The 14,015-nt window shown below is 49.9% G+C and overlaps 6 protein-coding genes across 6 annotated transcripts; 2 read left to right on the top strand and 4 right to left on the bottom strand.

The window, feature by feature from the left end:
• Positions 1-974: 974 nt before the first annotated feature.
• Positions 975-2,523, bottom strand: EV420DRAFT_1724424 (aromatic compound dioxygenase; the record flags this gene model as incomplete). Its single annotated transcript, XM_060479811.1, has 6 exons — positions 2,103-2,523; positions 1,703-2,046; positions 1,571-1,643; positions 1,416-1,517; positions 1,170-1,359; positions 975-1,122 (listed from the first exon to the last, which is right to left on the bottom strand). The coding sequence occupies exons 1-6, from the start codon at positions 2,341-2,343 to the stop codon at positions 975-977; spliced, it is 1,098 nt and encodes a 365-aa protein (XP_060335323.1). The 5' UTR covers positions 2,344-2,523.
• A 251-nt stretch (positions 2,524-2,774) lies between these two features.
• Positions 2,775-3,292, bottom strand: EV420DRAFT_1031552 (uncharacterized protein). Its single transcript, XM_060465406.1, has 2 exons — positions 3,200-3,292; positions 2,775-3,131 (listed from the first exon to the last, which is right to left on the bottom strand). Exon 2 carries the CDS (start codon positions 3,120-3,122, stop codon positions 2,877-2,879), a length of 246 nt encoding a protein of 81 aa, XP_060335322.1. The 5' UTR covers positions 3,123-3,131; positions 3,200-3,292; the 3' UTR covers positions 2,775-2,876.
• Positions 3,293-3,850: 558 nt separating this feature from the next.
• EV420DRAFT_1328021 (uncharacterized protein) lies at positions 3,851-7,339 on the top strand. The gene is made up of 11 exons (XM_060468776.1): positions 3,851-4,056; positions 4,116-4,236; positions 4,285-5,005; positions 5,061-5,383; positions 5,440-5,531; positions 5,584-5,935; positions 5,996-6,077; positions 6,129-6,184; positions 6,247-6,333; positions 6,384-6,557; positions 6,622-7,339. The coding sequence occupies exons 1-11, from the start codon at positions 3,902-3,904 to the stop codon at positions 7,222-7,224; spliced, it is 2,766 nt and encodes a 921-aa protein (XP_060335321.1). The 5' UTR covers positions 3,851-3,901; the 3' UTR covers positions 7,225-7,339.
• Positions 7,340-7,969: 630 nt separating this feature from the next.
• EV420DRAFT_1637763 (uncharacterized protein) lies at positions 7,970-8,662 on the bottom strand (the record flags this gene model as incomplete). Its single annotated transcript, XM_060476753.1, has 4 exons — positions 7,970-8,068; positions 8,126-8,303; positions 8,352-8,398; positions 8,447-8,662. 4 exons carry the CDS (start codon positions 8,660-8,662, stop codon positions 7,970-7,972), a joined length of 540 nt encoding a protein of 179 aa, XP_060335320.1.
• A 96-nt stretch (positions 8,663-8,758) lies between these two features.
• EV420DRAFT_1724404 (tRNA methyltransferase complex subunit Cpd1) lies at positions 8,759-10,492 on the bottom strand (the record flags this gene model as incomplete). The annotated part of the gene is made up of 7 exons (XM_060479810.1): positions 8,759-9,487; positions 9,543-9,633; positions 9,682-9,756; positions 9,832-9,880; positions 9,933-10,035; positions 10,120-10,390; positions 10,439-10,492. 7 exons carry the CDS (start codon positions 10,490-10,492, stop codon positions 9,087-9,089), a joined length of 1,044 nt encoding a protein of 347 aa, XP_060335319.1. The 3' UTR covers positions 8,759-9,086.
• Positions 10,493-10,670: 178 nt separating this feature from the next.
• On the top strand, positions 10,671-12,235 carry EV420DRAFT_1627294 (uncharacterized protein; the record flags this gene model as incomplete). Its single annotated transcript, XM_060476035.1, has 9 exons — positions 10,671-10,861; positions 10,918-10,943; positions 11,002-11,044; positions 11,099-11,183; positions 11,235-11,325; positions 11,379-11,383; positions 11,438-11,590; positions 11,618-11,977; positions 12,070-12,235. The coding sequence occupies exons 1-9, from the start codon at positions 10,831-10,833 to the stop codon at positions 12,233-12,235; spliced, it is 960 nt and encodes a 319-aa protein (XP_060335318.1). The 5' UTR covers positions 10,671-10,830.
• Positions 12,236-14,015: the final 1,780 nt, after the last annotated feature.

Below are 14,015 nucleotides of genomic sequence, written 5' to 3'. Positions count from 1 at the left end.
GTAGATAGAAGGCTAGATGCTCAGCATTCCTCAAGATGCGCTAGCCTGGTAAGGGACGATAGTGCAAAGAAATGCTAATGTTCACTGCGTATCAAAGCTTCCTCGAAAAAAAGAGGCCGCTACCTTATCTGTGGGACGTTACGCTCTAGATCCCATCTACCTCTGAGCAGAGCCGAAGTTAAGGAACTAATTTGCGCACCACATGAAAATGCACTGGCGTAGAAATGACCTTCATCTATGTGAAACATCACCAGACCCTCCTGAAGTCCAAGGAAGTGTCATTAGACCTTTTGTGGACCATGGGGGTTTTCGGCATACAGAAGACGGTGGCCACTCTAGAAGCTGGAAAGGCGGGAAGACGTCGCGCCCCTTTGGGACCGTTAGAATTCACTGGTCAGAGCCGATTGAAGTCCATAGTTGAAAAGCAGTGATATATGTCTGGTCTGGATGCCGTTCACCACCGGATCTGGAGACTCGTCATAGAATGTGAGAGCACTGTGCATATTGGAGAAGCGGGTATAGCTGGCTACGCAGGGGTGCTGTTGTAGTCGCTACGACACTTTTTCACATACTAGCGGGTGTGTCAGGAAATTCGTGAGCACAAGGATAAAGGAATATAATGATTGAGCGCGAAGAACGTTGCGGTAACGGTGCAAGTTGCGAAAAGAAAAAAACGGCCACGTGCCTGAGGCGGAAAATCCCGAAGCCAATACTTACTTTTTTTATTTTAATAATTCAATATTATTGTGCATGAGAGAGAACCCCATATCGCGATATTGTTCTATCTACTGGAGGTTCCTACTAAGCCGCAATACTTGAGTAATTTGCCATCGTTAGTGATGCATGGGCAGAGACGACCGGTACTATTGTGGTCTCGTCTGGTCTCGTTTGTGTCCTTCTTTACCCCGCGAGAACATAAACATCAAAGGTATTCGTGTATATTGACTGCTGGTAAGTGTTTCATAGACGTATGATTAGGGCGGTCCTCCCCCTCCAGGTCCGCCGCCAGGGGCACTTCCTCCTCCTCCAGAACTTCCATTTTCCACCCCGCCATCCTCAATAAGCGTGGCCGCCGATGAAACCGAATAACTCGCAGACAAATCAATACCCATAGATCCCCAGCTAAAAGCAATGAGAACTGGCCACAACAAAATGTACGTGTTACTCACAGAAGGAGCCCATCAGAGATGCTGTTACCAAGGTAAACGTACTCGAGGATGGGGTCGACGCCGTTTGTGCCAGTTACAGTGTTGACCAAGATAGAGTCATCCTCATTTTCGGTGAGCTGTTGAGTATTGCTGGTGTAAGGAGAGGTGTTCTCGACAACAGTGATCAACGATTGGTCGAAAAAGAGTTGGCCTAGTAAGACAATATCAGCAACAAATAGGGAATGAGCAGATTTTCGTAGGACTTACCGACATGACGGTCGCTACTTGTCTTGAAAGTTCCATTAGAGAAGACAGTACCATCACCGTGGGCAATAATATGGATATGGTTAGCACGACTCGTATAGTGACCTGTCAAAGTTGTTAAATGGCAGGAAATTGGCTGCAATACGCGAGCCCCAAACCTGGGAAAATAGTCTCGAATTGGGCGTAACCTTCTGAGTTGGTCGCCTGGATCCCACGGAGGAAAGTCTTGTCCTAGTAGAAGTACGGGATCGGCGACGAGGACAGAAGGACGTCAGATTTCTTCTATTCACCAGATTGGACTCATCATTCTGATTACCATTACCTCCAGCGACAACACCAGAGTAGACGCCAGTAGCGTTACAGTGCCAGAAGTCGATGTAAACATCGGCAACAGGCTCACAAGTGGAGTAATCAATTAGCTCGACATCAACGTAGCTGTAGATACCGGCCTGGTCTTCAGTGATGTCCGAGCGAACGTATTCGCCGTCAACGTAGTACGGTCCCTGGGTGGACTCCGAGACAAGAGTGCAGGATCCAGTTCCACCAAAGGGATCCGAATCAGCACTATAGTTCTCGTCGGACTCGTGGTCAGTGTTCAAAACATTGTCGAGATCGAGACGCTTGTAAACGCTGCCTGTAACAAATAGTCAGCTCTATTGCCCTTTGTAGATCTTGTAAGGTATCACTCACTAGTTGGAAGTCCCCGTTTGCGGCGTAGGTCATCGGCAAGAGCCCTGCGACGAGCAGCAGAGCGCTCCGTGTGTCCGCGACGACGAAGAACATCCTGACAGTTATCAAGCGAACGGTGCGCAAAGTTCTGGAAGTCAGCACGTCGTGCGATCTCCAACTCGCTCAAAGGAGCAGTCGGATGCGCAACGACAGTAGTGACAGCGAGGAGTACAACAGCTGAGAGAGCGCAAAGATTGACCATTGCGCGGAGAGACCAAAGGACGTAAGATTCCAAAGGGCTATGATATCTTGGACTCAAGAATTTCTAACCTTTATACCTTTTCGCGTTCAATTAATCGCATGCTAGGAACCACAAAATCTTTGACTTCACATCGGTGCAAGCAGGTATTTAGCATCCTAAAGCTTGGCAAATGCAGGCCTGATCCCAGTAGTGAAAATACGTCAATTGGGATTGGCCCCCTTCCCTGGCTACATCACGCTTCGTCGCCCGCAGCAAGTGCCATGTGTGTTGGTTTGTCCGACACCGCAGTTAGACACAATAATAGAGCGAGACCATCCAGAAGGAATCTGACAAGTATTTTGCTCCTACACAGCAGCAACTAAAATCAATAGAGGGAAGCGGTAGGAGAACTGAGTAAATCCCTTTCAAAGAGCCCAGACCCGAGGTAAGTTTAACACTCAGAAGAATGAGCAGTGCAAAATACATTGTCGGAATCGTCGCCATCACCTCCAAAGAGAATGAAAACTCGTGTGAGGGTCATATGCACGGTAACGCTATATGTACACATCCCGAGGTCGATCAGAATAGCCGTCAGGATTTGCTGAAGAGAAGGTTCGTCGTCCCAAGGTAGACAATCGATGTTTCCATTTGTTCAAAGACCATTGTACCCATGTGTGCTTCGCGAGGCAGATCTTCTTCCACCTCGACGCCTCGTGAAGGTCGTTGACTGCGGAAAGGCGCCCGTGGTGCTCACTGCTCCACGGACCAATCAAGAAAAACATATGGGTCATCAATGCCATTGTAACACCCTATAGTAACAGAGATTAGAACTGTAGCAATGCTCAATTCAGCGAATATATCGCGCGCGCGTTATCACCTGCTAATTTGAACCCACCTGCGAATCAGTAGTCACGGAAAAAGTTCGCAGAGGTCCAAGTTACATTTGATTGAAGGGGTTCATGACAAGAGTGTGCTCGAAAGCAGGAAAAACCATCGGAGATTTCTTCCTCGGGAATTACGCCATATGGTGAGCAAGTGAAGTATTTTGTTGGATTAGATTGGTGATTGCGAATCAATTTGCTTCGATCGTGCTTTTGTGTCTAGGAGAAAGAGCACGCGAGCCTCCAGCAGCTAGTTCGCCTCCCAGCATCTCCTTTTGTATTCTGGTATTCATATCTTGTGCCAGAGGGCCATTTGCTGGTTGCCAACAGATATTGCTACCACGATGAAGCGAAGTGGAACGATCCGTCATGATAGTGGAAGGAAACAGAACGGGCCGCAACGGACCGGATTCCTCCGCGTCCCAAAAGCAAGATTTAGTTGGTGGCAGGGGCTAAAATCATTGGCAGTAAGTCTGAAGCAATAATAACGTTTTAAAATAAACACAAAGATGTGGGTCTGATTTTCAACTATTTTTTGACAATTTTCTTATATTTTTCATGGCGCGTGTTGTAATGTACGCGACTGAGGGTGTGACAGCTCGTGATCGTGATTCGTCACACTTATGACTAACGCGGCTCCGCTTTGTCTTTTTCTCCCTTGTTCATACTGCCCTTCTCTCTAATAACCATAATAATTAATGTCTGGCGCCACCTCTGAACTTGAGCCTATCGTCGACGCTGACAGTGAAGATGACATTGATTGGGAGGAAGTCGAAGTCGAAGCACAGCCCGAGCCAGAGCGACACATAGAAATCACGCTGCACGAACGACCCAAGTCAAAGGACCAGGTTAAGTCAGTCCTTCTGCTTTCTTGGTGGCGAAAAGCTTTTCTTAATCGTCGCGATTCTACAGGAAGAAAGGGATATCGCATGCAGAACGAGTCCTCCGGATCAATTGCCACAAAATCCATACTGTATCTCTTCTCGCGAATGCATGGGTCAGGAACAAGTGGCTTAATGATGAGCTTCTTCATGTACGTCGTACTACCTCGTATTAAGGATGAAATTTCATTTATTTCCAGGCCCGGCTCATATCCTTTGTGCCTATGTCCATTCAAACTTCCTTTGCTATGATTCACAAATCTCGTGTACCACACCAAGCGAAGCGTGGCCGAATGTTCGAGAAGGCTCTCGATACTCTTGTCAAGTGGTGGTACGAGTCCTTCTTTGAGGTCCTTCCCGAGGGACACATACGAAATCGGACGTTTGTTTTCGTTCAGAGGCATATGCCATTGGATTCGCAAACACAAACCGGAGAAGAGTGCCCTTTTGATACAGAGACACTGCAAGATATCCTCGACGATGATGGTGAACGCATCAAGAGTCCCAAGAGTCTCATGAAGCATGCATTGATGCAGTGCGGGTCGCGAGATACGGGAGCACAACTCTTTACGGCACTCTGTAGGGGCCTAGGGTTGCCCGCGAGGCTCGTCGTGAGCTTGCAGAGTGTGCCGTGGCAGGCGGCTGTTGGGAAGCCTAAGCCTAAATACGATAAGAAGAAGAAGAATAACCAGGTGAAAATTTCTGAGGACGGGGAATCAGAAGACGATACACCAATCGCTTCAACATCTGCCTCGAGCTTGAATGGCCTGGCGTTCAAAGGTGACGGGCAGAGACTAGATGGTGCTCCCGTCGGAAAGAGCGACAAGGCGAAAGGAAAGGAAAAGGCTAAACCAACGGTTAAACTGCGCAAAACCAAGAGTAAGGGCAACGTTCTGGGTGCAGCGACACCTAAGAAAGAAGGTATGGAACCTGTTCTCCTTGACTAATATCTTTCAATACATGTATTTTTTCCTAGATCCCACCTCCACTCCGCCAGTATTCTGGACGGAAGTCTTCTCGCGACCTGATGGGCGATGGATACCAGTTGACCCTCTCCGCGCAATTGTCAATAAACGGAATGTTTTTGATCCCACGGGACTGTCGCAGCAGAATCGGCTAGTATATGTTTTGGCTATAGAAGAGGATGGGTATGCCAGGGACGTGACAAGAAAGTATGCTAGACAGTATGGTGCCAAAGTGGCAAAGGTTCAGGGCGGTTCCGTGGTTGGGGGAGGTGGGAAAGGAAGAGAAGCTTGGTGGGAGAGGGTCGTTAGTACGGTAACGAGGCCATATCGACTCGTAGGTTTTTTCCTCTTTCATTTCGACTATTAATCATGGCCATGGACGTTTTTCAGAACCGCGACGATGTGGAGGATGCCGAGTTGGAATCAGCGCAGATCCGAGAAGGTATGCCTACAACGATTGCTGGATTCAAAGACCATCCATTGTCAGTTTCACTTATCTAAAGTATATGGGTGCTATCTAACTTTGTTATACAGGTATGTTCTAACAAGGCACCTGAAGCAAACAGAAGCCATCCATCCGCCGCCCCCTGACACGCCTGAGATGGGTAAATTCAGAGGAGAGCCGGTATATCCTCGGTCGTCGGTCGTTTCCTTGAAAACGGCGGAGAATTGGCTGAGAAGCGAAGGGAGGTCAGTTCGCGAAGGTGTTCAGCCCATGAAGATGGTCAAGTCGCGTCCAGGGACTATCGGAAGGATGAGGGAGCTTGAGATTCTCAAGGATAACCTGAGGGAAGCCGGACAGGCGTCCGACGATCAAGCCCAGGTCATGCATGGCTTGTATGCGCGAAGCCAGACCGAACTGTACGTCCCCAAACCCGTGGTTGATGTGAGTTCCCCCCGACCCCTGCTCGATTAAAGATTTTTCATTGAGTTTTTACCCCCATAGGGCAAAGTTCCCAAGAATGATTTTGGCAACATCGATCTATACGTGCCTACGATGCTTCCTCGGGGTGCTGTACACGTCCCTTGTCAGTCCCCCTCCCTCCAATTAAAACGTTAAACTGACACGGACCTCGCAGTTAAGGGTGTCCAGAAACTTGCCAAAAAGCTTGGTTTAGATTACGCCGAGGCGGTCGTGCGTATTTCTATCCCGATCTTGCACCTTTGAAAGGCTTATTCATACATATATACTATCAGACAGGCTTCGAATTTAAGAAACGCCGCGCGTTTCCGGTACTGGAGGGCGTGGTTGTCGCTGCAGAGAACGAGCAAGTTCTATTAGATGTGCGTTATCATGCTCTCATCTCGTCTCCCTTACTCAATATGAGGTCTAGGCCTACTGGGAATCGGAACAAGATGCACAAGAGAAGGCGCGAGTGAAACGGGAAGAAAAGGCTATCAAGAGATGGACAAGGCTGATCCATGGGTTGCGAATCCGGCAGAGGCTGCAGGAACAGTATGCTGGACGCGGAGAGGATAAGGCCACGGAGAAGGAGGAGGATGAAGAGGTATGAACTCCGAGGTTTTTTTGTTTTTGCAAATTCGGATGGATCCCTGACGCTCACTTGTCAGAAACAACCCGAGCAAGGAGGAGGATTCCTCGTGGGCGCTGAAGATGTCGTCCAGGCGTTTCACTTGCCCAAGGCCCCGCATCTTGATACAGATCTAGAGTCCGATCTGGTAGCCTCTACCGTGCAGTTGCTTTCAGAAGAAGGTCATGAGGACAAGAAATTCGAGTTGGAAACCATGGATGTCGATTCCGATTTGGACGAAGCCGTAGGTGTGGCAAATGCCACGAGCCACACTCCGAAAACCATGCGTGAGTTGGCGGAGGACGCTGCGCGGTTGCAGGTAGTGGACAATGAGGATGAAGAGGAATGGGTAAAAGAGCAAGTGGATCCGCCCAAGAAAGAGGGGAAAGGAAAAGGAAGGGGAAAGGGAAAAGAATCGAGCGCGCCTAGGAAAGGGGGAGGCAAAGCTAAACGGCGAAAGAGGGGTAGGGATCTCGATGAGAGTGAGGATGAACTTGGTGAGAGTGAGGCGTCGCCTGCGAAGAGGGGGAAGACCGTGGCGCCATCGACGAGAACGCTGCGTCCGCGCGCTTCGAAGAGCAGGGCGAAGATTGAGGAGGAGATAGCACAGGAGGATGCGATTAGACTTGCTATTGGAGAGTAATATTATTTCAGAGTAATAGATGAGGGCATGAAGAGTCAAGAATGTTGCTTGCTTTAAGGAGCTGCCTTGCCATTCAATCAGGTAGGAATGTGCTCGGAATAATAGTACATATGATGTAACAGTAATATCACTTTCAACCTACCGAGGAGCACGAGGAAAAGACCCGACATTTCATGATGATAACATTTACTGAGCGCAACGTTGGATGGAAGGCAGAAACCGCAATTACAAATCATTAGTACTGTATCGTTGCGGTGCGAGGGTCATTTCCATTGTAATCCGCCGAAACAGCGTCGCTCCTTGCCGCTCATCCAGGCTCCAGCAAAGTCTGACAAAAACTCCGGTCGCCTCAGCATTAACCGGCAGAGACCACAATTAAATCGCTGTCGTCTCGTTGAGGCACAAGGGTCATTTCCGTTGTAATCTGCCATTTAAAACAGCGTCGAAGTCTCTTTTCCTTGCTGCTCACCTTCAAGAGTCCGGGCGTTTTCGGCTTCCAGTAGCAAAGTCTGACACCTAACCGAGAGACACAGGTTCTGGGCAGTCACAGAGAAAGAGAACTTATAAACCCGTCTGAACACAGGAGACCCATTGCCTGCGAAAGTAGGTCGCACGAGAGTAATTATTGAAGCGTGCATGCGACAAGTATGTATTGTACAAATTGCACGATGAAAAGAGACCTCACCGACAGTCTGCTTTCGATATCAATGTCGGTTCTGTCACAACAACACAGGAAGATACGCACTCATCGTTGTGTGCTGACCAGATCTTCCTCGACCTCAACCTTGTCTTCTTTGCCTTCACCCTCCTCGTCTTCCTCCTCCTCAGCCAACCGTCTCTGATGCTAAAACCGTCTATCAGCACACACACACAGAAAACAGAAACATCCAACCAAACTGACATGATACACCGCCGTCCAGTACCCAGCCCAGTACATCGAATTCATGGCTCTCTGAAACGCCTCATCTTGTGATACGGAGGACAAGGATGGGTCATGCGAAGGGAGGACGTTGAGCGGTTGAGAGTCCTCGAGTGGGGGCTCTAGGTCTGTTTTGGAGTTGTCTTCGTCTGGTGGGAGCCTACAAAGTCGCGATTAGACACGAAAGAGCAAGGTGGAGGGTGCTGACTCTGTAGATTCGTTCTTCCAGCTCTTGTCATCTCCACCATGGTATGCCTGATCAGTAAAGTAAGCCAACGAAAGAGATGTAACACCACAACGCACAGCATACTCTTCATTTGCAGCAGCCCAAGCGTCAATCAGAGCCGAGTCATCCCAGATCTCGTCATGCGTGAGCTCCCTACTCTCTTCCTCATTCCTGCTGCGCTTCCTGTTTCGTTGATTCCTATTTGTATTATGATTCGCCTTGCGTTTCTTCGCCGGCGGGGGCTGAGAGGTTGGAACAGACGCGATATCATCGTAGGACACAACAGGCCTCATCGTCACGTCACGTCACGTCACGAAGTCACAGTCACCTTCGGACCGTCTATCCGAAATCAAAAGGCGTAAATCTCTGCGTTGTTCCGGTAACCCAACAAGGTGGCTCTTCTCTCGCGCTTTAGAAAAAAAAACCGGAAGAAAAAAAAACGACACGCGCGACAAAACGAAAGCCGCAAATGGCCCGCATCGGGGAATGGATTCGGAGTCGGCGATGTTTGAGGGGGGCGTAGAAAGGGCGTTAGATGAAACACATAGTGGGATGCAAGATGCTAGCAATGACTTCCGCATAAGTATTTGGGCAATGGCAAACATTGTATCCGACTGTGAATCACTACGAGAAGAGAGACTTTGGACATTTCCTAGCCTCCATTACATACCAAATATTTGATCGGCATAGTGGGCAACATGGCAGATATTTTTATTTTTAATGATTCGACGCACATATCAGTGATATGTCAGGCAAAAGGCAGGCAAACGTCAGGTAAGACGTATGCCCCCTCACCTCCGACATCACCTTCGACACGCTAAACTTGTTGTTCGTGTTCGGTGTTGTGAGATCTTGTGGGATCTCGTCTGTTTTCACGGAGATCTCTTCCGTGGCATCTTCCGTTTTGGTACGTTTTACCTCGAGGAGCGCGTCAGGGTCCGCCGAGTCGCCTTCTCGTTTCCGTTTGGTGCGCTGTCCTTGGGCGATCTGTTTTAGGCGTTTTTCTTCGCGCTTGAGTTCTGCGCGTTTGAGTTTCTCGGCGGCGTCATCGATGGAGGGGAGGGCGGGGATCTGGGATACGTCGTGTGGGCGGAGAAGGGTTTCGTACATTGTTATGTCTGGGTGCAATAAATGAGACAATAATGAAGGGTGGAATGTAACTGAGATGCTTACCGGTGAAGCCGGCATCGTTGAGAGCGCTTACGGTGCGTAGGACCTGTTCCATGCATGGACTGAAGCAGCATATTCGGGTGATACAGTCTTTCTGTGTGGATGATGAGATGAGGGAGATCTAGGGTTTGAGGGAACGCACCCGAAGAGCCTTCTTTGCATGCTCGATGGCGTCCCATGGGGCTGGGATATCAAGGAATACTATATACATCAGGACCTGAGTAGATTAAGGTTAAACGGGATCTCACAGCTATCAGCAGTGTCCGTTACGGTGAATCCGTCCTTTGCAGACGTTGCGGTGAGTGAGGGTGACGACTGTCGAGGAGACCATGACGAGCAAACTCATCCCTGAGCAACGATAAGCGGGGGCAGCGAGAGGAGGAAAGGACGAACCTAGCTTTCGCAGCCCTGGCCTCGTGGAACTCGTATGACCAGAGATGGCCGGCAGAACCAACGGAGCGTATAACGGAGTGGGAGAATGATGCTGAGCCAGTTCCTTACGGAGGATTCGATTAGCACGCGTACCTGGAGAAGAGAGAAAAAGGCAAGATTGGCTAGGTCACAAGACGGGGGGGCTTACCTGCCTCGATGACTCGACTGCCACGCTTGATGTTGAGCTGCGAGGTGATGAACGCGATGTCGGCGAGATACAGAATCTGTGTTCGATGGGGCAGCGCCATTGTCCACAGCTCTGGTGTTGGCCGTAACAGGTGAATAAAGCCTTTGCCGCTGGGTGCGCCGACCTTGGAGCCATAGGGGATGCCGATAAAGTCGTTGTGTCGATAGTTGCCGAATCTACTGTTGAAGTCTTTGTTGGGTGTTATGAGCAGTGGTTGAAGGAGATCACGGGTCTGAAAAGGTATAAAAAGAGAAATCTTTGAAGAAAAAGGGCAACCCACGAGCCAGACAATGACAATATCACCAGCTGCTATGGTGCGAGCATTTGACCACATCGTGGCAAGATGCAGAGTGGATCTGACCAAGATTGCTCGCCGATCTCGAGATCGCCGAATCCGCCCGTATGTATTGAAATGAAGTGGACTTGCTTGGGTGGGCTTTGACCTGTACGTGTAAGCGGGAGGACGTACTTGCACCAGTTTAATACGTATTTATCAATTATCCGTGATTATTATAAACTTTTTTCTCCATCAACAGCTCTTTGATCCTGCCCTCATGAGGTCCTGCACCAGCCTGCCACCAGCCTGATGCGTCAATCCGATTCGTTCGGTACCTTGTTTCTTGCCTACCACCGCCATTATATATCCATCCCCCAATGTCTGACTAGCCTGCCATGGACCAGAACACTCCTTGTTATTCCTTTAGTCCGTATTCTTTCCATCTATTCGATACCCTTTTCTCACCCTCATTTGTCTTCTAGTCGGCATAGTCGATTTCTCCCAAGAAGTTAGTCGCTCGCTCTGGGGGCCCCATCACTCTGCTTACTCACTCACCCGTACTACAGGCAAAGTGGCTCTACATGACCGACTCTGTCGTCGAGCTCTTGGGTACGTTTCTCTCCTCGTCCTTTCTCCGCGTCCAATCAATCCAACGTTACACAGGATACGAACCACACGAACTCTATGGCCACCCCTCGCTCGAACTCGTACATCCAGACGAAGTGAACCGAGTTCGCAAACTGCACCAGTCCGTCTCGCGGTTTGCTTGCTCCCGTGCCGCCTAACTTCCACCCCACAGCGACACAATCAAGGCAGACAAGGCTGCGGTCCTCGTCTACCTTCGTATGAAGCACAAAGATCCTTACAAAGGCTATGTTTTATGTGGTGTAGTCAGTACTCTCCATTCTCTAACCCGTCGCTTTCTTTCTAACTTGGCCCGTAGTCACGGTCAGTTTCTTCGACCGCAGTGACGCCCCACCCCCCAGCTAACCCGCCCCACAGCACAGTCGTCCATAACGTCCTCGTCGGAAGCGTCTCCTTTGCGTCTCCGGGCGCCAAAGCCCTTCACAACGCATCTACAGCTCAAGAAATAACTGTCATAAGCCCCGCAGCAGAGAACTTTCAATTCCGCGTACGTCCCGGTCTCTTAATCTCGTAAACTCACTAATCGGTCAATACAAGCGATGGAATGACCCTTCTCCAATGCCGCCTTCCCCGCCCCCATTCTCCACCCCGCCCCCAACTCCCGCCGACCCGATATCCTACGAACACCTCCCGTCCCAGTCCTTCCGCACAGCCCTCATCCTCAACCGCTTCTCCCTCCGCTTGCACCATCCAATACTGCTCCAATGACCTCCTCATAGAGAGCACCGAAGCTATCGGCAGGAGCTTCTTTGACTACGTCGCTCGGAAAGACGAAGCGATCGTCACCAGCTGGATCGACGTTATCAAGACCTGGGGCGTCAACGAACGTGGTCAGCCGAGCGACGGCGGGTTTGGATTCGGTAAATTCGCACTATTGACAGAAGCCAGGGAATCCGAGTGAGTCTTCTCCCTTCGTATATATGACTCGAAAATAAAACACGGCTCATCATCAGCTCTAGGCCCCGACAAGAACCACCGAACGCATCCAGACATCATAAACACGGAACCAACAAGTCTCGCTCCTCCAAACGGAGCAGCCAAACACCGAGAAAGTCCTCACACCAACCAGAAGCGCTCCAGGGGACAATCGCAGTAGACGCTATTTTCTCTGCTCATTCAGATGGTTTGATGGTCATTCTCAGGAGGGCGTCGTAAAGGTTCATTTTTTGTATACTGTATTATTACCTAGATCTTGCCAGCCTATACCTATATGTATCTCCCCTTCCCTTCCTTTTCCCATGACTCTCTTCACAGGGTCCTCCCACCCCCTTAAAGTAAAGTTACGAGCAGATTCAGAATCTATATTGGCCCTGATCAGTTACCGTGGGTTGACGGAACCTTTTTCCACTTAGATAAGAGGGATCTGGGGCGTGGCTGTGTATTTTTGGAGCCTCTAGGTGTTGTTCTCTCCCAATGATAATCGCCCAAACTCGATGGTATATATCCTGGTCCAGAATTGATACTCAATCTCCGTGTTGTGCTGCCCCCCCCTCCAAATCACCCATCTGCCCTTTTCGGTCAAAGCCGCGTTCCTTCTGTCAACGTTCTGTCGCGTCAAACTATTCGGAAAGTTTCTTATCCCTGGCTGTGATGCGGGTCTTTTAACTTGTACGACTCCCTGGCAACTCTTCGTGCCCAGGCTGCAGGGTTTATCACCTCGCCGAGCGAGGCAGAACGTTCCCATTGTCGCAGGGCTTTCTATGTCGCAGTTGCCAGACTTTCATCGAACTCTGGCCCTCCTGTGATCGTGCGTGTTCTGATGTTCAGGGGCGTGTCGTGTTAGGGCTGCCGTTTCAGGAGCCCATGAATCTTCAGCCCTCCTTTTGGTCCTGTTGTTCAAAGTGCTCAGATCCCCGTCGACCATGCTATTGACGCTTCGCAGCTGAGCGAGCTTGGAGGCTCTGTTTGTGCCAACAAAGAGCCAGGGGACTGCACACTCTCTCGGATCGATGATCGTGACAGGTGGCGCGTCCCTTCATCACTTTCTTACCAGCACTGCAAGTGGAAACAGCACGCTATGATGAATTTTGTACTGCATAGCACTTTGAAATCTGGCAGACGTTTTCTGTTAGCAATTGCTTGTTACTCAGACCATGAGCAAGGCAGCGCCTCTTCAGCACCGACGCGACGCGCGCGCAGGCCGATACGCGCTACTACTGGCTCTTGCGCGCAATGAGATGACACTACCAAAACCTGAGGGAAACTGAGCGGTATTCTTCGGCTTACAAGTTGCCCGCTCTCTTCGAGGATACTACACCCACACAGCGGTGTCGTAGTCCGAATCCAGGTCCTTATTCTATGCATCTTGCAAGTTGCTCGTTCCAACCACAGCCGGAGTTAAACAGGACTCGTCACTTTGATCCCCAGCCGCAGCGGTAAATAACATCGAAATAATCCATTAGATTCGCGCACCGGACCGGTAATCTAGTTCGACTACATGTGGTGTGGGCATTCCCCGAAGATTTTCCTCATGTACAATGTGATCGTCAATACAATGTCATGAATGAATGATACTCACCGTAACAATCTTCTATCTCCGGTGTGCATGCGTTCCACGGAAAGGCTCCAGTGTATGGGCTCCGCTTGGCTATACGTGGGCTTAATATTCGATGGTCGGCTGAGGGTTATCATTAGTTGCCGTAGGGAGTTGATATGTACACGTAGTTCGTTGATATGTCCGTGGATGGAATGTGGGTAGTCTGTTGGAAGGCTCCATCGCTCGCTAGAGGAGGCGAGGCGAATGGACAGGCCTCGAGGAGGTCAAGTGATGTGACAAGAGACAGCTTGGATACACCCTGGGCTGTCGGCAAGTGGGAGAATCCCGGCGGGCCGCATCATGCATGAGGACTAACCGGCCCACCCTTCAAGGTTTATTCGCCGTACATAGATTCATGACCATCTAAGTCGGGAAAAAGGTGGAAAATCTGTCCGGCGA

The sequence above is a fragment of the Desarmillaria tabescens genome (assembly GCF_030435595.1).
Source record: "Desarmillaria tabescens strain CCBAS 213 chromosome Unknown EV420scaffold_6, whole genome shotgun sequence".
Taxonomy (NCBI): Eukaryota; Fungi; Basidiomycota; class Agaricomycetes; order Agaricales; family Physalacriaceae; genus Desarmillaria; species Desarmillaria tabescens.
Note: the sequence above shows the minus strand (reverse complement) of the source record. Positions and strands in the feature narration are given on the sequence as shown.